At 39.0% G+C, this 21,467-nt stretch overlaps 1 protein-coding gene across 1 annotated transcript; it reads right to left on the bottom strand.

The window, feature by feature from the left end:
• Positions 1 to 6,062: 6,062 nt before the first annotated feature.
• Positions 6,063 to 14,879, bottom strand: LOC139717377 (uncharacterized). The gene is made up of 3 exons (XM_071628880.1): positions 14,483 to 14,879; positions 7,028 to 8,150; positions 6,063 to 6,437 (listed from the first exon to the last, which is right to left on the bottom strand). The coding sequence occupies exons 2-3, from the start codon at positions 8,135 to 8,137 to the stop codon at positions 6,105 to 6,107; spliced, it is 1,443 nt and encodes a 480-aa protein (XP_071484981.1). The 5' UTR covers positions 8,138 to 8,150; positions 14,483 to 14,879; the 3' UTR covers positions 6,063 to 6,104.
• Positions 14,880 to 21,467: the final 6,588 nt, after the last annotated feature.

Below are 21,467 nucleotides of genomic sequence, written 5' to 3'. Positions count from 1 at the left end.
ATGCTTAGCGATCCAGAGGAACAGGTCATCTCTGCTTCTGTTAGCGTTGCCATGGTATCACTCAGCTCAACACGAAGTGAGATGGTCCTTTCTTAAAAAAAAAAATGTGGAAATCCCTCGAGACAAAATGAAGACTTTATGTCTCAGGAGCAATAGTTTATTTTTTACTGCAGCAACAGCAATTGAACCTGTCAGATTCAAATGTCAACTTGATGATATTTTTTTTTTTTTTGGTGGGGGGGGGGGGAATTTTCTTGAAGTTTTACATGGTAAAGACTTTGGTACCTTTTGTCACATGTGTTTGAGGATTTCAAGAGGTGCATAATATCAGGCAAAATCAGCCTTCACGATCATTGAAAATACATGATAAATGGTGATAAACTCGATGATGAGAAAATGTATGCAGTAATTATTGTTTCTGTGTTAAGGTGCAGAATGCTGTCCAGGTCCTTTTCAGTTATTAGTACCACGGCAATCAAATCATTGTGATTCAAAGTTAACTGACACAACTTAACAACTCATTTTGCTAAATTTGTGTTCAGGATGGCATATTTTTCGGCGGAATCATGTTATCTTGAGTTTCAATCCTAGATTGGTGGGGTGAGCAACTATTTCTAGTGAAACTATTTCTATTGGCTCGACTTTACCTTTTCTCAATTCCAAATCCAAACTGCACAACTGAAGGGAATGAACATTTTGCATTAAGATTTTCTTGCAATTGAAGGTCACAATTTCTTGCAATTGAAGGTCATGCTGTGTAAATATTCCTGGCTCTTTTTTTTTTTTTTTGGGGGGGGGGGTTTAAAATGTTGCTGACATGCTCCCCTTTAGTAATTGCACAAGTGGCATACTACGACAGTCAAGAGCACTATCATTCAGCCAAAGAAGGTTCATCATGTAGCATGATGATGTGCAGACGATATAACACAAAGAAGTTATTCTTGTGGGAAGACCATACATGGTATAACGCAAACAAATTATTCCTTTGTTTCCTTGTTTCATTGTGCTTCTCTTTGCTTAGTCCCATTAATGTTAGCTGAGGTATAGCTGTGGAATTTTAACATTGCTCTTTTTCACATCCTAAACATCCCATTATGATATTTTGTGAAATTCTCCTCAAGTGTGTTGCTTTCAGATTATAAGCAAAACAAAACAGTACATATCGAGTATCCATGGCTTATACTGTATAAGCTGCTCTTTTCACGAATGAGGAGTTCACAGACATTTTCGCGAGATGTTGTTTTCGGGAATTGACAGTACATGCATATGGACCTACCTTGTGAAAATCTTGAATTTCAAATTCAAGGACCTTCCCACACCCCACTTATATATTTACAGTGATGATATAGTTCTTGTTCAGACCTGGCTTCAGGTTTCTAACTTTGTGGGTGATATTATGAGACACTCTTATGAAATATGGAATAGCATGTAATTCCAAGAGGAATTCAATGTTTATTTGATGAAAATTGGTTTTGAAATGGCTGAAATATTCAAACAAAGTGATGCTAGTTAAACTAGAGAGGCCCACCATTTATTAGGATCACTGTTGTACTATGTTTTTGGATATCTCAGCCATTTAAATACTGATTTTCATCAAATAAACTTTGAATTCCTCTTAGAATGATATGCTCTATGACATTTCATAAGTGGTTTCTTAGTTCCTCGCAAAAAGTTAAAACCTGAATTTCCCTCTCAACCAATACTCCACCATCCCTTTAAATGAAACTCAGTTTTTTCACTTGTTACTTTTTTCCTCTTTTTTTAAACTCAATGTGAACATATGGAGTTTCTCGTTTAAAAAAAAAAAAAAAAGTGATCGCCATGACAAGGAGAGGGCAAATGAAGAGACAGAGACTGAGCGGAGGAGATTGTATTTTGTACAGTGATAGGGTATTTAATATGAAATAAACTCTATGGAAGATCATGTACATAATGTGCATAGAACTAACAGGTATGCGCTTCTCTCCCATGCATTACTTTGTATCCAAGGCAGTGAACTTGTGTATAGTTGTGTCTGTGTGTTTGTGTGTGTGTGTGTGTGTGTGTGTGTGTGTGTGTGTGTGTGTGTGTGTGTGTATGTGTGTGTGTGTGTGTGTGTGTGTGTGTGTGTGTGTGTGTGCATGTGTGTGTGTGTGTGTGTGTGTGTGTGTGTGTGTGCGTGTGTGTGTGTGTGTGTGTGTGTGTGTGTGTGCCTGTATTCAGATGTCATCTGTTGTGGAAACACAGGTGTAATAATGTGTATTTGCTCAGCCACTGGTGTACATTCATACTATTTCTGATCACAAAACATAAAACATCTGTAATCAGATACATGTACACACATTGTGAGAGGTATTCAGAGCTAATAGTAACAGAATAACAAATACAACGCATATGTAGAAGGATTCCTATCCTTTTTTGTGATTCTTCTTAAATGCAGCCTGCCATTTCTTGAACATGTATGTGTAGTCAAATTTTGTCCATCAAAAGTATGTATCCAGACACATTAATTTACCAGAATCAGTGTTTACATAATCACTAAATTTCATTTCATGTGTGCTGTGTATACATCAATTAAAGCCATACTGTATGCACAAAGTTGTGAATGTCATCAACTCCTTGGATATTTTGCTTTCAAACATATACTGGTATGGAGAAAAGAAGGCATACTGATAAAGATTGAAACGATTGCCATCACATTCTCTCTAAGACGTGCAATCACAAGGAATAAAAGAGAATACAATATAAAAATTACAAAAGCCACAACTTAATAGACTTCATCAAATTTACCAAAAAAAAAAAAAAATACCACACATAACTGCGATACAAATACTTCTAAAAGATCACTGGAGTAGATATTAATTATTGGAATGTTCAGATTTAAAGGACATAAGAAGGACATGATACATGATGCAATGAAATTGAAATTAATGTTGATTGGAATCGCCTAGTCTGTTAGTCATGGGCATGACAGTGTGCTTCTCTCATTCCCCCTGTTTTAGAGGACAAAATAAAGTAGATAAGATGAGAAAATAATCTACACATGTAAATAAATTTGCATGTGACTAGCAACCTCGTGGCCACATGCAATTGCAAAGGACAAGACATAATTGATTCCTGGTTTTACAGAGCCCCTGATAAAGAAAAATAAAAATAAAAATACTAATTAATAAACCAAAGCATGCTTTCTTGTACACTTTATCAATGCCATGATGTACCAGAGAAAGTTGGCTGCTAGGACAGTTCATGTGTAATTACAAATCCGGATTAAAGATGATCAGAGAATAAATAGTTCTATGGTATTTGGGGAAAAGCTGTACTAGTATCTGTATTTACAGATCTTTCATAACATATCAAAGGCTAGTCTCACTTCTTCTCAAATGATTTTTTTTTTTCTGGTGAATTTCTATGACTATAAATTATCTAAACAGAATTCACTGTCCATGAGTTTGTGAGCAGCATGATACAGTTGTATGCCAAAAAGAAAATCCACTGAGCAAAAGTGGAAAATCCTGTTTGCATTTCGGAAACTCGTGGCAGATAATTGAACATACTGTAATAAATTAAGACTGACACACACGATGAATCACTAGAAAATTGATTACATGCAAATTGCCAACACAGAGTACGTACCAGACAGTTACGTAAACAAGTACAAATATCGTGTGTGTTCTCTTTGACTACGGACGATTATACAATCTGAGTTTTCATACGTTGTACAGTACAGTGTAATCCATATTACACTGGAAACTCAATATTTCTTTGTATTTATTCATCTATTTTATCATCCGATCTATTACAGTACTAGTTACATCAGATCAACATTACTCCCTTTGTTCAAACAGAAATGTGTGTTTTTGGCAAGTCAATAGTCATTCGCGATAGAATCAAGGGGGGGGGGGTACTAGCTGCGTCAACAAAAGTAACCTAACATTGTTCGGAGGCATCTTATTAAAAGACGTGCATGTTTCATGAAAAGTTGAATGTATCGAGACGTTTGGTTCTAAAAATCATAATTTGAGTGGTACATGTATTTGAAGCAAAGTGGAAGGGGCGGAAGAGAGAAAGATGGAAAACCCAAGGGATACAAATGGAAAGAGAGGAAAGCGTCGGAGAATGTCTGAAAAGATAGCATATCAAGAACTAGACAGAAAGATCTGTCTGTCCGGAGGAGTCTTTTATTTTTTTTTTTTTTTGACGTTATCGCTCTCCTCGATCCGTGAAGCCAGACGCAGTCTCCGCGGAACATATCCCCGACGACCAGATACAGACTGATCTTTCGGTCAAATCAAGGACGGACAATCGACAAAGAAGTGGTTGTACAAATTATAAAACTTGTTAAATCGCTAAGGGGAATTGTTACCCACTGTACTTTCAGGTATCAAAAGAAAACTCGTAACAAAACTGAGATGCGTCAGTGCACTTACAAAAAGTATAATGCCCCTTCTAGCTGCCTCTGCGTGATCACATTGCTTCACCATTCCCTTGCAAAGTCAGTCACTCTCTATATTTGAGACAATGGAAAATAATTTCGCGTTGAAACAGGTCACAGAACATTTAAGTTGATGAATACAACATGTACTTCTATATACTTCCTGTTGCACACTGCTAAATCTGCCCGAAGTTTGAGCTGTAATTTGAGGGCAGTAATGACTCTGAAACTCTTGTTTCAGCATACATGTAAGTATTTAGATGGCTTGTCCACTAAAAATCATAGTGTGGATGCAATAGATACCGTTCTCATTTTAACGGACCGAAGTTTTTCATTCTTCAGTAGCTTTTCACTACCCGGTAACGACTTGCAGTACCCACTTAAAAAAGAAACAAGATAAAATCTTGATTACCCCTCATGACATGCATGATGGGCAAAACTATCGTAAACACATGGTGATATGGAGCTTTACATCCGGCTCTGCGTGTGTGGACCAGGGATTTTACAGTCTGTAAGCTGTGTATTGACATTAGTCTTATTAATCTGTGATATTTACTCGCACTACAGTGCTTCATAGAATAAACACGTGCTTATCTATTCTCTTGTGTAAATTGCATTACATATATTTATTTCTAACGTCATAATTTCAACAGAACAAAGTCTATCATCTCATCTCGCTCGTGACGGGCGTGCTAGATAAACGTTTTACAGGATCGACGTGCAGAAAATTACAACATCCCAGAAAAGCAGGAGACCACTTTATCATTTTGAACATAAGAACGTCGTATCTCCACTGAGGAAGGTGCAACCTTATTCCACTCCGTATCTCTATTGAATTTAATGATGTTTTTATACGTCATCTTCCTCCTAAAGCGATTGATCACACTTACGACAGTGGTCATGTTTCACTGAAATCGTAATAATTATATTATATTGATTCTCTCGTCCTTGTGTTCGTAATTTATCATAGAGTAATTGAGACATACAAGATCACATATCTTGTCGATCTGCACATATCCTTACTTGACAACGCCAGAAATGTCTTGGCATATTATAATACATGTATTGATAGACACACGATCACGTGTCATAAGTCGTGTACTAAAGTATACACAATAATGTGGAAGAACAATACATCACGGGCACACGTTGGCTGGACGGGTTCATGACGTCATGATTACATGACTAGACAATAACAACAACAATAAAACGCCAATGTCATCTATCAAAATAATGAGTTAACTTAGCAACATTGTCAATGTACAGAATAACATTTACAAGTGTCATAGTTGAGTACTCTATGACAACTAAAAAACATCGTCAGCAAAATTTGCTACAAGATTTACAGCACTGGACACTCATTAAGTGAGAAAAGGTGTCTTGTTTCAATAATGCACTTTTAAGATGTGAATAGGTCCCTTAAAATACATCATATATCGCCACGAAAATTTGCACTTTCCACTTCTGATTCCGTCTTGTACAAAGCCCTCTCGGAAAACATGTCTTGTCCATTTCTAAATCAGGCTGTGCATGCTCCCACTATGAAATGTCACATCTTGAATGATAATCATCGATAAGTTCCAGTCATCGGGACCTTAACTCGATGTTAATGCGTGTTTTGTTTTGTTATGTTATGTTTTTTGTTCTCCTTTTGAGTAGCATATCCGATGCACAGTCGAGCTCAAACACCATCTCACAAAATGACGCATGTCTTGGACTGAGGCGGTGGTGGTTGACTCCTCGCGGTTTTGTCGTTACCGCGCTGAGCGCCGGAATTAGCTGGTTGCGCGCCGCCGTACTCGGTGGTCGGCCCGTTTTTCCCGCTCGCTCGTTGCTCGTGCAGCCTGGCCAGTGTCTCCTCGTCGAGCATGTTCTCGAGGATCTGCACGTCGCCGGTAATGTCGCGGAGCTCTTTCTCCATCCTCGCCATGCGGGCGTCCTTGGACTGGTCGTCCTTGGCGAAGCGCTTCAGGCGCAGCTGAAGGTCCTTGACGCGCCGCTCACTCTCTTCTTTCTCCTGCAGGACCTGGAAAGATGATGATTAGAAACGGCTGATTACAATTCCGCTGTAATCATAAACATACCAACAAAATGAACATATACTTGGACTTATTTACCAGCGTAACCTCATCTCATGAGCACAGGTCTTCTAAGAGTGCTCTTCTTTCACTCTCAATCTATTTTTTTTTTATTTGTTTTGTGTTTTGAGGGGAAAAAACATGTTCAAACCGATACAGAATCGAAGCACGGATCTCCTTGGAAAAACACTCCCTAAATTACCACAGTTTCCACTCCAGTATTACATTACCAATGAGATACTGCATAAAGTGCTTACTGAAAACAATAATTACTTCAACTCATGAATTAAGACATTTTCGGTTCAGTGCTAGACTGAGTGTTAGCTGGAGAAACGCCACAACGCGTTATCGGGGACTACGTCTACCACGACGAGAGGAAGAAAGGGCCGTACCACATCTCACTGCCTCAACAAAGATTTGCTTCTTTTTCATCTGACGAAAACGGATCACCTGTCTCTGAAATCAATTGGTAAAGTATCAGTAGATTACTTTAGAAAAAAAAATCTGAATGAGTGGCATTATAAGTTGAAAATGTTACCTCTGCTAGTTTTTCCCTGAGATATTTTTCGGTGTCCTGCTGCTGACTCAGTTCCCTGGCCAAGTACTCTGCTTGCACCTTCATCCCTTCCTTGCGTCCTTCCTTCATCCGGTCGAGCTCATCCTCCACTTCCTTCAGCTTACCTCGGAGCTCCTCGTTCTCGCCTTTCAACTTGTCCATCTCAGACACAACCGCCTCCTGCTCCTTCGCCGCTCCTGGATCGGCAGCGTCCGCTATGTGCGAGGCATCTGCGTTGTTCGCGGCACTTGCAGCCTCCTCGGTGTTGTCAGCAGCAGCGGGTGCGTCCTCAAAGGCGTCGCGCATGTATTCAGCTTCCATGTCTTCCGTCGTAGCTTCCGCCGCGGCCTCTTTCTGCTCTTCTGTCGTGGCGGGGACATCAGCTGCGGGTTCCTCTGCATTTTGAGCGTTCGTTTGTTCAACGTCGTCATCCTTTTTCTCTGCTACTGCCTCTTGAGCAGCATCCTCACTGGATGCTGCCTTCGCTTCTTCAGCGGCACTTTCCTCGGCGGCTGGCGCATTTTCGTTTGATTCTTCCTTTTTCTCGTCCGTTTCCTTCGCGGTTTCTGCCTCACCATCGTCCTTCTCTTCGGCTCTTTTGTTTCCTTGTTCCCCTTCTGTTTTTTCATTCGCCTCAGCGTTCTCTTGTTTTGAGCTCTCTTCCTTGGGATCAGCACTATCGTCCCCCTTCCCCGCTTCGCTCGATTCCGCAGGCTCACTTTCAGTTACTTCTGTATTGATCTCCTCGCTCTTGTCACCAGCGTCAGGAGTATCTGCGACTTTGGGAGCATCCGCATCATCTGCCTTCGCTCCACTATCCTCCTCTCCCTTCTTCTCGTCGCCTCCATCACCGCCGTCGGTCTTTGCCGCATCCTCGGTGGTTGCACTTTCCGCCTGGACATCATCATCCTTGGCAGTCTCCGACTCGTCCTTCTCACCACCTTCTGGCTTGCTCGCCTCTTCCCGTGACGGGGTGATGGGCGTGCCCGGCTTCGTGGCCGTGACCGTCACTTGCGGTTGTCCCTCCCCGCCCTCGGGAGACTGAGGGGTGCTAGTCGAAGGCACGGACTCGTCATCCGCGGCGCCAGACATGACTGCAGTTATTCTGTGATTAAAGAGGAAATGGTAGAGGATCAGTCTCGTGTAATACACAAAATGATAACGAAATAGCTGCATGAAGATCGCCAATGAACATGTCTAAAATGGAGTGATGAGAATTTCCAACACTGGCAACAGCTTGTTTGATTCTCGCACTATCTAAGCAGACAAGAAAACCATTTGGGACTTAAAAATGTGATTGCAACTTGTCTTTTAAAAAAAGCGAGAAAAAAATTGCTTCATAAAATAGTTGTTTGCGAGTTGGGTGTATGAATAGGTGGATGAATCCATATTTTCTGACGATGAAAATCGTCAGAAAAATATGGTTTCATCGTGAAGGAATATGGATTCATCCCCTTATACACACCGAACCCACACAATAACTATGCAGCAAAAAAAAAAGTCTTTTTTTTTCTTTATACAAGTTGCAATCCCATGTGTTTCAAGCGTAAACAAGTTTCGTCGTTTTGATTTTTGATTTGGTGTATGTCGTGTTTTATTTTGCCCTTTATGCTCCTTCTAATTTCCCCTTGTAATGCTTTGATGAATTTTCGTTTTCCCCTCTTTTTGTTATATAACATTATATTGTTATGCAGATGCTGTTTAAAAGCGATAACATCATTTGAATAGAGTTTCGTTCATACAACTATTTCATTTTTTTTTTGCTTCATAAAATAATTGTTTGTGTGTGAGCTGAGGTGTAAGATTTGCATAGATGGATGAATACATACTTTTTGACGATGAAAATCATCAGAAAATATGGATTCATCCATACATCTGCATCGTGATAGGGATGTTGCAATCCCATTAAGCCTCGGACGTCAACAAGTTTCGAAGGTTTTACTTTGTTTCGTCCATACAGCTTCCTTTATTTGGTCTTGCTTTGCCATTAGTTTTCTTCAGTAAACAGTATTTTACTCGGATGCAGGATCGTGTCATCCTATGAGAAGACTTCATGCTGAATATTCACACTTATTCCGCATAATTACAACGAAAATTCCCGTTTTTTCCTGATATCCAATACATCAATCTTGATCATCCTTCGCCCGTCTTTCTCGAAACGCACACTAACAGATATAAGATAGGCACATCATCATAAGTGACGTCTTTATTTTTTATTCGAAAGCCCAAGAACAGACTGAGATGAGATCGACTTTGAATCAGGTTTACAAACAACAAAACAGCATCGCATTTGATTTCAGCACAAAAGAGAAGATTTACTCCGCCTGTGCAGAGTATTTCGAGAGTGTGTCTCATCTCTTTAAGACATCTCTTCACAGCTGTTTTATCAGGACGGTCCAAGTAAACAGCCTCCAGGAGAAGAACAAATATCATCGAGTGACTGTCATGAATGGTTTCATTATTTCCCAGAGCTCTCTGAAGGGGTTGTGTGGAGACGCGCAGAGATTTCCATTATACATGATGTACATTCAGCTCCTCAAGTCAAAAGAGGTTTCTATGGTTCTGCGCCCGTCAAAGCCAGATCTCGCATACAAACACGGGGGTCACACATACAAACATATAAACAAACGCCTACGTCTCAATCAGAGTTCTGCATCTTAAACCTGGATTTTGATGGCTTTGGTGCATCAACATTGCTGGCGTATTTGCAATTAAATAACCTAAGAATATCTTTAAAAATAGGCCTCTGCATACCAATAGTTTGACCCATCGTCTCTTTAGCGTGGCTGGACCATCATCATGGTGGTGATACAAAATTGTTTCACAAATCTCATATTGTATTACAAAGTAAACTCGACAGATTCGTTTCAAGACACTTGAAGCCAGCCAAATGTCAACAGACGCGTCCGTAGATATTAAATGACGGACCATGTTTATGTGTATTTTCATTTGAGCTGGGGCTATACCTGATAGTTAGACGGTCCCACACGACATGATGATCTCAGTCTATGATACGTCTACACCGTCTTAACAACAACAACGACAGCGAACAATGATAATGGCAATAATTTACAGTTCACATTCATGGCCTTGACTTTTTAAGACTTTAAAACAGTCCACTTCTGTTAAAAACAAAAGTGAATTGGAGAAATGAGGATGAAAAAACACATCGAAAGTGGGACAATGATAATAAATCCGCTTATTACATTATACGCCTGTTTAGATTAATCAACTACGTGCGTGATTCAGACGGGTGAATGCATTTTAGTTGTTTATGTGCAATGCATTATATTCATTTAGTTTGAGATGTTCCTAGACACGAGGGACACGTGCTTTAATCCCCTGATTCTCACTGTTCTCTCAAAAACTGCTCCTTCCGAACAAACAGCTGCGTGTGGTGGGTGAAATACGAAACTGTTTTGTTTATTAACTCCATGACAACCAAATAACAGACGACCGATAAAAAAAATATGTCACAGAGGAGGACTTGGCTTGCCAAAACGCTCCGGAGATGGACTACCAAAGAACAGGCTGCAAACAAAGGCTTGATAATTCAGAAGCTATGGAGCGAGACCTTGTTGTGGTACGGGCTACAAGTACGAATATACTTTAGTTGCATTGTTCCATGTGAACTTCTCAGTGTGCGAATGCAATTGGACCACAATGGAGAAATTTATGAGGTCTTTGTTTGAAATGCGTTTACATGAATACCACGAGGGTGAATTCATATCGATTGGCACAATGCTCCTTTTGTTCAGCAAGCCTAGTCTTCGATGCAAGTAGATTGGGCACGACAATTCGCGAAATAGACCCGTTTGCTAATGTATACTACTGTGACTGCACTTCCTGACCCATAGTCGTTGCTATGGTGACAGATCTTACGTCTCATCACTCTCGAGTATTATTTAACCTGTATATTATGACAGCGAGTCATGATATATGAAGCGCCAATCGGTGATTTCTATTGCAATAAAGATCGTTCTGAATCAGTCTATACACACCTACCTCAGTATGATACATTGAATAAAACAATATAACAACACAAAGAATCCGTATTGTTTTCAATACACACGCACACGAACACATTTCATCCTGCGTGTAGTGCTCTTTTGACGACGGGCATGTTAATCGGTACTCATCGCAGACAATGAAGATAAATCGTCACCTTTGTGAGGCTATTACTATACTCGACACCGTGGGTCGAAATATCATGGGAAACAAACGCTCATTCAGGATCATTGTTTGGAGAGAAATGTGCAAGGTCGCATCGGTATTTGTCGAGTTACTCGGCATCAAGCCCAAACGAAAAGACTGCTAGGCAACTTATTAATTTGCCAATTTCCAGCAGCCGATTAATATGAAAGCTGGAGCTCTCGGTGCGGCTCGTTTGATTGAGCATCACAATACACATTGATTCCGCAATTATCTGAAGCCATGGAACTACCGCATGGAATATCATTCTTTTGCGTCATCATAAGTTCATGCTTTTATTAGGGCCTATTATTATACTTTACTTGCTGGGTTGGTGGTGTTAAATGCTGGTTTTTTGGTTTGTGTTTTTTTTTTTTTGGTGTGTTGTGTGTTTTTCGTTACGTAATGAACAAAGTTTTGTCGATACCGAAGTCATCATCTTTCGCGGTACGATACGATGCGATGTATCATATACGATGTATAGCATAATCAAAAATATGACAAAGCGGGCATTTTGATAAAACAATGTATTTCGATAAACAGAACAATGGTGATAACGTAATTACGATGTTACATGACTCGATCGACATATTTCCTATGTAAACGCTGAAGTATAATGCCAAGCCACAGAAATCGAATGTACAGTATCCATGAATAATCCACGAAACTTAAAATGTAACTCGGAATAGGGAAATGAAGACAACAAATACCAAAGAGGCTCATCAGTAATATTGGATATAGGAAGAGATATATGAGGGAGAGATGACAACGAAAAAAAAAAACGAGAAAAAGATGACGACGACAAACGGGATAACGATGATAACGTAGGCCAGTCGATGTATGGTAAATTTAAGCGTTTAGCAGTGTATATAGGTCCTATAATGATACATGTCATTGCAAATTCAAGCGTCCCTCAATTCGACATAGTGCTTTCTGTCCTATTTGGAAATTGAATGAATGTCAAAATATCTGACTGCTTAAAGAGAACGAAGAGAAAGAGGGGATAAGAGAAACACAGTTGACTTGACAGAAAATGACTGTGTGGATTGGCAGCCCTGTCGACATGCTCCGCAGGACGTCTGGTCGAGCTCGGGATGATAGGGATGCAGCAGAGGATAGATGAGGGTGTGTAAGGGGAAAGGGGATGAAAGGAAGAGCAATAGAGAAAATACAGTATATATATTATCTGAAATGCGATCTCTCGCAGGTGACCTGCCAACGCCCTCCCACTTTGCGCGGCAGAGTTGCTGCGTTCTTTCTCCTTGACAGGCCATTTACTGACATTTAATTGTCTAGAGATATCGTCATCCCGCGGCCAGTACTGTTTGCTTTCGTAATCAAACGCAAGCGATGGATACCTTACAAGTTATACCGTGGCACTCAAGTCATGACTATTAATTAGAACAATAACAGCAGTATACACAACGACGGCCCATTGTGCTACCGATACGTCATTATCGATCTGTGTTGCCCACAGAACTCTGCAGTGTTGCCACGTGAGGAGCACAAGGGAACCCTTTGTAGTACCGAATGACCTACACACTTTCCACAGCATAATAGTGTCTAAACTAGCCAATTGGAATGTTCACGGTCAAGAGTGCGGTTCAACACTTAGATCGTTGCGCTAACCCATCTTCATACAAACATAATTAATGTTCTCCGTATAAGTATTGACAGAAGTGTGGTTCGGACACGTCGGGGAAACGGCTCTTCCGGACAATTCGACGTTTTATTTCTCCCTAGTTATCCATGATACACTGTATCCATACTAACAACTTGCAAGCCTTCCTTTTCAAAAGCATTTTGAAGATTTGTACATATGTGTACAGTACAGTGATTATACCAAGCAACAGCGTAATATGGTACTAGAACTATGAGCATATAGACAGTTCATTTTACGCAATACAAAACTTATAAAAAGTGGCTTAATCATGCGCAATGCACTCTGGACTACTGAAGGGAAATCCTACGAACGAAACCTACGAAACCACTTATGAAATAGTGCAGAGCATGCCATTCTATAAAAGGAATTCAAAGTTTACTTGATGAAAACAGGTTTTGGAATGGCTGAGACATCCAAAAAACGAAGTAAAACAAGGCTATCGTAACAAGGCGAGTCCCAGCACCTTTTAAATTTAATAGGATCGCTCTGTTTTGGAGTTTTCATCATTATAAACATTGAACTCCTGTTCGATTGTTATATGCTCATGCAGTTTCACAATAACATTTCATGAGAGATTTCTCATTATCTCACCAAAAAAAGTAATAATAATATCAGAAACCTGAAGTTAGGTCTCAAACAAAACTATACAATCTCAATCACTGGGAAAGATGTTAATCGATCTGATGGATGGTGCCCAGCGGAGGAAACGCATTTAAAGTACAGAAGTTTGGAGCGGTTAGCAACCTTGGGTTATCAATGGTTATACATATTGTACATGTTACTATTGTAAGAGATCACTAGCTGGGTTGAGGAATGTTGGATCAACATCAGTTTGAGGAGATTAATATCATCTTCTCGCATATGAGCATGTTTGTCTGTGTTATGTTTTGTTAAGTTTGTGTAAGAACGGATGATTCCAAACATGACTGACATATTCAGACATCAATAACATCAGCTATCCGAATCTATCAGGTGGTTTCTTCCCCATATACTCTGGCGCTACAGGGTAAAACATTTTTTAAAAATCCATAAATAAGAGGTATTCTAGCCAAGCCTGGATTAAGTACGTTGTCAAGAGCAATAACTTCAAACGGTCATCCAAGTAAGTCAATGAGATAAAAAATCTGAAAAGATTGTCAAAAAACTGCTCATGCACTACGCAATATACATGACTGTACGATGTATATTTGCCGTATTTGCTCTCTATATACAAATCTTGGTTATGATCATTCGATCGTTTATGAAGAATACCGACTTTTATTTTTAGGAGAAATATATACCAATGAGGTGTCGTCTCCCTATCATTGTAATAAACCCGTATAAAAACAGGCGGAACATTTTACCAATACAGCCTATATATGGCCACATAATCATAGACGGATTTTAAGAAGTTAAAACACTGTACATTTTGTTGGCGTTTCTACTCATTTTTTTTTTCAGGTAAAAAGTTCAAATCTACCACTATACCAGGGGAGCTTCAAGATTCGAAATACGTGTAAGTAAAGTATACAGCTCTCCTATACTGAGAGCACGGATCCTCAAGAGCATTCCATGTATTTCTTCCGGAATTCCGACCAACTTACCAATTCGTTAGTTTTCCCGCGATGCCAATCAGTTGATAACGATGACATATACAGTCTCTGCTACGAATTCATGACTCCTTCGCGCAACATTAAGTATATTGACTTGACAGATATCCCAGTTGATCGCTGTGATATATTCCAATTGCAATTGCAGAGGTTATACAGGACACGGTAAACAGTACATGTGTGTTCTTATAGCACCGTTTGCCACTCCAAACCTATACACATCATGGCAGTTATGATAGCATATTTCTTCCTTTTAGTGCCAAATTATGCCGATGACTTTCTCTGTGGTCACTGATTATGATATAGTACAAGTTATTTGGCCAGTGCTGCGTGTCGAAGGGTGAACACAACTCGCTGGAGAAAAAACAGAAGAGAGAAAATACGCTCTCCGCAAAACTTCAAAAGTGTGTGTATGCGGGCTTGCTTTTCTCACGTAGCGACCGCTGTGTACCGCAGGTGATTAGGGGAGCGTTGCGGTGCGATACCAACAAGGTTCCCGTTATAGACGTCCCCGTGCCATGGACCAATGACCTTTTCCTATATATTCCTTAGCTCCCCGCGGGGTGCTGTGCATGCATGGGGTCATAGTCTGGGGTTTCATTGTTTGGGCCGTTGCCAAGGCGACAACTATTCATCCGCATTCTCCCGTATCGGATTACAAGCCGAGTACCATTCGGGATCCTTGTATACCATTTCGGATACCAAAGGGACCAACGCGAGCCCACTGGCCAGTTACATCCGGCAATTATGAACATTAAAACGGCCAATAATGTTGAAGCAGGGAGGTGTATCCTCTCACCTCCCTGGTTGAAGCGAGGAGATCGCTCTCGCAGACTGGAGCTCAGGTCGGGTTGGTTTCGGTATTTCTGAAGAGCTATATACAGACATTATATTACACCGGCAGAAGCCGGCATTTCGAGAGCTTTTGCTCGACGAAGAAGTATGATAACACATGCAGCATACTGTACGTGGTACATACATGAAAGGGTCATTTGGTTTGAAAGGAAAAAAGAAGAAAGGAAGACGGAAAATAACACAGGAAAGAGAAGAGGAAAAGGGGAAATGACGACAGTCAGGAAAAGTTGGAGAAAAGGAGAGGGCTAAGCTGAGAAATTAAAACAGCAACGACAATAAAAACATGTTGGAACTGTCAAAACTGGATTTGTGGTGATTGGATGGCAGTGAACTTCAAAGGATTAAAGGCATTATTTACCATTTGCAGATGAAACAAAAACCCAGCTTTAGTGCTTCAAAATAGTTTTAAAAGAGTTAGGGATAGAAAAAGCCTATGCATAAAATGTCAATCAGTATATAGCGTTAGGTATCGTTAAATGTACAAAATGTGGACAATATATTATAAATAATTGTTTCTACAATAATATCATATATACCGTTTACAGTAAAATGTGTATTGAGAGAAATAGTGATATCTCCTTATATTTTAGGATTTATTGCGAAATTGTATATTATGTGTTAGGATGTTTTATGATACAACTGACCTACACATATGCATCAAATGTGATAACTCGAACATTTTTTTTTTAAATCACTGCTCCCAATGGAAAAACAACACCATTAATAATGCTGTTTAAATACTAAAATGTCTAACAAAGTTGAAGCACATGTGGAACAAAGGAAGTCTTACTGTGTTAAAGTAATTTGATTTATACCACTACATTCTCGCGATTATAGTTTTCTGTAACTGCATGTGAGCGGCATATAGGGCAGAAAGAAGACTTTAAATGTCCTCATTCCACTGCTATTGACCAGAATATGACCAGAATACCAAAGTGATGACACCTTATGTATTCCTTTGTATGGTGCACATAAAGTGTGGGAGCCCGAGCCCCCACGGCCCCCACGGTTCCGCCGGCCATGAATCATTTTCAAGAAATGTTTCTTATAATTCCATCCGTCTTTAAACTTATTTTTCTTCCTTTTTCTGTCTTCATCATTCCTTGTTCTTCTTCTTCGTCTTCTACTACTCAGTGGCGGATCCAGAGGGGGGCGCAACCGGCGCACGCCCCCCTTTATTTTTCGTTCAAAACAAAAGAAGTAAAAAGAATAAAAATGAAATGAAACCCGGAAGTGGCACCAGAAATATTAGTCACGCCCCCCCCCCCTTTACAGAATTCCTGGATCCGCCCCTGCTACTACTACTACTCCTACTACTACTACTACTACTACTACTTCTACTACTACCACTACTACTATACTACCACAACTACTATACTACTCCTACTACTACTACTATACTACTACTACTAAGTACTACTACTATTACTACTACTACTACTACTACTAACTACTACTACTACTACTACTACTACTACTACTACTACTACTACTATCGAAGTACACATCCTTCATAGTTGAAGATCAACACACTTCTATGACAGTGATCATGATCATAATCAGTGACTTAGAACAAAATACTCCATAAATTACATCACTCGATGATCATGGAAATTTCAGCTTATACATACTATTTCTTTTCTTCCAAATCAAGATAACTAATATGATCGAAATAAAGGAAGGTATTGTTTTCCCACTCCACACCCACTATAGGCTTGCTAAGGGCGAAAAAAGGGGTGATCGCTGCATTTTATAGTACAAATGTCCTATTCTGCATACATGTTCCTCGGTACAATTGGAATTTTTTCATCTAAAGAGACAATCTTTATCTATGCAAATAAGCCTTAATTTGCATAATTTATGCAAAAATACATATAAAAATTATCAAAAAATATATGTGCATCCACCAGAAATACCTAATTTGGTAGAAGTATTCTATAGAGTATATATATGGAAACAATTCCTGCAAAAACTGATTTCATACCTATGTAAATAAACATAAAATTTGCATAATTATGCAAGTTATGCAAATTGATTTGTAAACAATTAAAACCCCTCTAAATTTCATCCTATATAACCCGTTAGAAACACTCTATGAAACAAAATGAGAAAAGAATTGGAATTGAACCATCATTACCAGCTAATGTACATAAGTACTAAAGAAAGTAAAGTAAAAACATGATTTTTAAAGTTTTTCTCCTAGTCTAAAAACTGCATTTTATGATAAAATCTACCAAAGTAGTATGTATATCCTTTAGTCAAAAGGAAATGGTTTGTAATATCAAAACACTATTTCTCCATGCAAATACCACCTAATTAGCGTATTGTGCGTATCAATACCCGAATGTACCAGAAGTCAATGGTCAAGGTCGACTTAAGAAATTGTATCAGTTTACGCGATAACGCAAGACTGGATTAAGCAAATTTCGCCAAACTTGGTCCAAGGATGACGTTTGATGGGGCAATTAATTAAGCAGTTTTTAAGTAAAATCCGCAAGAGGTCAAAGGTCAAAAAGTTCAAGGTCAATGCTCAAAATTTCATTATTTAACCCATATCTATGCAATGCCTGACGGTAATTTCTTGAAACTTGGTGACTGCATACATGTACTACCAAAATAAGATTCTCCAGAGAGTGTTAGGTCAAGAGGTCGAAGGTCAAAGGTCAGGTGAAAACGTTAGAATTTCACTTTTTTTTTCTCCGTATCTCGCAAATGGTTCAAGGTATCTTCATGGAACTTGGTACTGGCAGGAATTTTCTAGGGAATTTAGGGGTCATTTGTCAAAGGTCAGGGGGTTAAAGATCAAGGTCAATTTGGCCCTCAAAATTTCACTATTTCCCTCATATTCATGCAATGCTTGTAGGATTTTTCATGAAACTCAATACAATACATGTATTACCTAATGGAGATTCTCAGGGAAATTTCCTGCCAAAAGGTCAAAAGGTCACTTTTTCTTGTGAATCAAGGTATCATGAAATTATACATATTTGTGCATGTTCTACCTGACAGTGATTCCCTTGTTGATTATCGAAAAAGTGTTAAGCCCTCCCCTCTCAAGTGTTTTTGTTTCCTCTTGATCAAGTAGGAAAGGACATGGAATTCAGTGACATAGGCCTAGTATATAAATAGTCATCACTGTCATTGCGTTTGATATATGGGTCGCATGAAAGTTAATCTTGATGCACACATGTTTAACCTGTGACATTCTTACCTTTTACATTTTTACCTGTGTATTCTTTTTAATTTTAACCTGTGACAGCTTTACAGAAAACCAGTTAACATAATTATTTTTGGAAAAAGCTTCAAGATCATAGTAGGTCATGATCATCTATACAGGTATTAGCTGGTATGTGGTGGAATATGAACATTCTTTGGACCGCCAAAGAGTTACATTATCCCAAGGGAAAACAATCACCACCAGGGAGAATAATGACATTTACGATCCTCGCAAACAGTAGCATGTGACGATCTGTTGACAAATCACATCCTAATAATTGTAGAGGCCATCTAATATACTTTTTTATGGCTATTAACATTATTTCTGCTTTGATTTATTGTTGGAATTGACTGATTCTAAGTCAGACACTAAGATTATCTCCTACACTCTAAAAATATCCGAGTCAGAACTGACCCGGAACTGGGTCCGTTGGGGTCACACACCGTTCCGGGTCAAAAATGACTTGGAATTGGTCATGAAGACCCCGAATGGGGTCACCCTGACCCAATTCATGACTCTGAATGGGTCATATCTGACCCCATTCCTTGTCATTTCTGACCCGGAACTGTGTGTGACCCCAACGGACCCAGTTCCGGGTCAGTTCTGACTCGGATGTTTTAAGAGTATATTGTTCACATGACAATATTTGCATACATTATTGCCTTTTATATCACAATGTTAATTTGCTAGCACAGTTTCCATGCCATAGCAGCTCGTAGTATACTGAGGGAACTTTTTTCAGAAACAGACTTTGTTTCTAACTCAAGCTTGTAAGTTCTTAATGTGTGCAGATACCCTTGCATCCACATAGTTTGCACAAGTTTATGATCAGTTTCATGTAAAAAAAAAAAAAAAAAAAAAAACTTTTATTCGTTTGGTTGCCTGCAAAATACAATGAAAATCAGAATTCACACTTTCACTATGGTAGTGTTTTTTTTTCTTTTGTTATGATTTTCTAAGCATGACCTCAGTTGTGTACTGTTTGCAAGAAAAAAAAAATCCTTTTGTAAGCAATATCGTTCCGATTTGCATATATCAGTGCTGTTCCTATGTAGGCCCTACTGTTATATTTGCATAATCATATTATATAAAGAGTGTCACTATCGATTGCTATTTTTCCCACCCGCAAAGCAGTTATGCAATAATTGAAAATTGATAGTAAAACAAATGATTTTAAAGATCAATATGTTTCGAAATTTCACGTCTTGCATACTTACTTACATAATTCATGCATAAAACGCCTGGGTTAATTAAATAATATGGAAACAATTCAAGCAACTGAAGAGTGTTGTTGCGAGAATATTTTCTTATTCTATTAGCTTTTTGGATATCAAGTTCAAAGCGATTTAAGACATTGTCACATGATTGCTTTTTGTTTGTTCTGATTATCTATGTATAGGTATTGATATGCGTATTATGCAAATAACAGGTTGTTTGCATAGAGACAGTTTGTCTCTTTAGATGAATCATTTGCTTGCACGACCCAAGGAACATCCATCCCAGGTTCAAACTTTGTACTACAAAATCGAGTGCTTAATAAATTAGAAATTCTTTCTAAAATGCAGATTTTTGCACAATAACTTCCATGATTATGCAAATTTTATGTTTATTTACATAGGTATGAAATCAATTTTTGCAGGAATTGTTTCCACATATACTCTATAGAATACTTTTACCAAATTAGGTATTTCTGCTGGATGCACATATATTTTTTGATAATTTTTATATGTACTTTTGCATAAATTATGCAAATTGAGGCTTATTTGCATAGATACAGAGTGTCTCTTTAGATCAAAATTTTTCAATTGCCCTAGCGAACATCTGTACCAACTGCAAAGTAGGACATTTGTACTAAAAAATGCAGCGTACCATGTTCTACTGAAGGGACTCTCACACCTCCCTCACTTCACCATTCATGAACTTGCCCGAGTGTGGAATACGCACAACAGCAGTGCCGTAGGCTCAGAGCGGGTTGATATCAACCCGCTGTGCACAGGCTTGGAGAGCGCCATCTGTTGGTTATGTACTTATACTCGCAGCTGCTGAGAGGAATTTTTTTTTCCTTCTTCTTCAGACGATCTTTGTAGAACAATGCATGTACAATTAATCTATCATTCTATACAATATGTAGGCGAGTTTACCCAATGTCTACATTTCCACATTCAATAAGGCAGGTAAACGTAGAAAATACAATTTTGTATGTGAATATAATGAATAAATGGATAAATAATTATATTTAAAACGTGATACGAGTAACGAGTGTGTGTATAGTTGTGTGTGTGTGCGTCTGTGTGTGCATTTATGAGCGTCATTTCATAGCTCTTCTGCTATGTCAGGAAATGTTTCCGCACACACATGCCCTTTCAAATGCATGCTGCCACACTCACCTTTGTTCTTGTGTTCGCACAGGCGTGACGCTATTGTTCGAACCCTAAGCAATTGCTTGCTGAATGCAAGCAAAAGGTATGTGCACAAGCAAAAGATTATGCATATGTATTTAAGCAATTACTTGAGCTACACCTTTTACTAGACGAGCTTGTGCTTTTGCTTGAAGCAATTGCTTACAAGCAATTGCTTGTTTTATGCATTCGGCCCAATGTCATTACAGGCTCTGAAAAGCACTCTGCTACAATTTATTGACCGGAAGTACCTGTGTATGACTTTTGTAAGGCTAAAATAAAAAAGCGGGGCGTATATGCATCACTTTGGATTTTTGTGAATATTCTTTTTTTTCAGTCTGCCGATATCAAATGAGTTCCTCAGCTCAATTCATTCGATCATTCATTTGGCAGTCCTCGCTGAAAAAGTTGAGCTGTACATGACAGAAACATTAGTGATCTCCTCTTTACATAAAGGTGATACTATGACCGTGATTATTTGTTTCATCTTGACATTTTTGTCCGACTC

The sequence above is a fragment of the Diadema antillarum genome, unplaced genomic scaffold, assembly GCF_040938485.1.
Source record: "Diadema antillarum isolate AM-2024a unplaced genomic scaffold, OU_Dant_1.0 scf00000074, whole genome shotgun sequence".
Classification (NCBI taxonomy): Eukaryota; Metazoa; Echinodermata; class Echinoidea; order Diadematoida; family Diadematidae; genus Diadema; species Diadema antillarum.
The sequence above is the reverse complement of the archived record's forward strand: the minus strand, read 5'-3'. Positions and strand labels throughout refer to the sequence as shown.

Excerpts from the sequence above, each read along its gene's own strand:
- LOC139717377 (XM_071628880.1), bottom strand. The coding sequence starts at position 8,137 with ATGTCTGGCGCCGCGGATGACGAGTCCGTGCCTTCGACTAGCACCCCT. Across the intron at positions 6,438-7,027 it reads TCAGGGAAAAACTAGCAGAG|GTCCTGCAGGAGAAAGAAGA; the intron begins GTAACATTTTCA and ends TCATCTTTCCAG.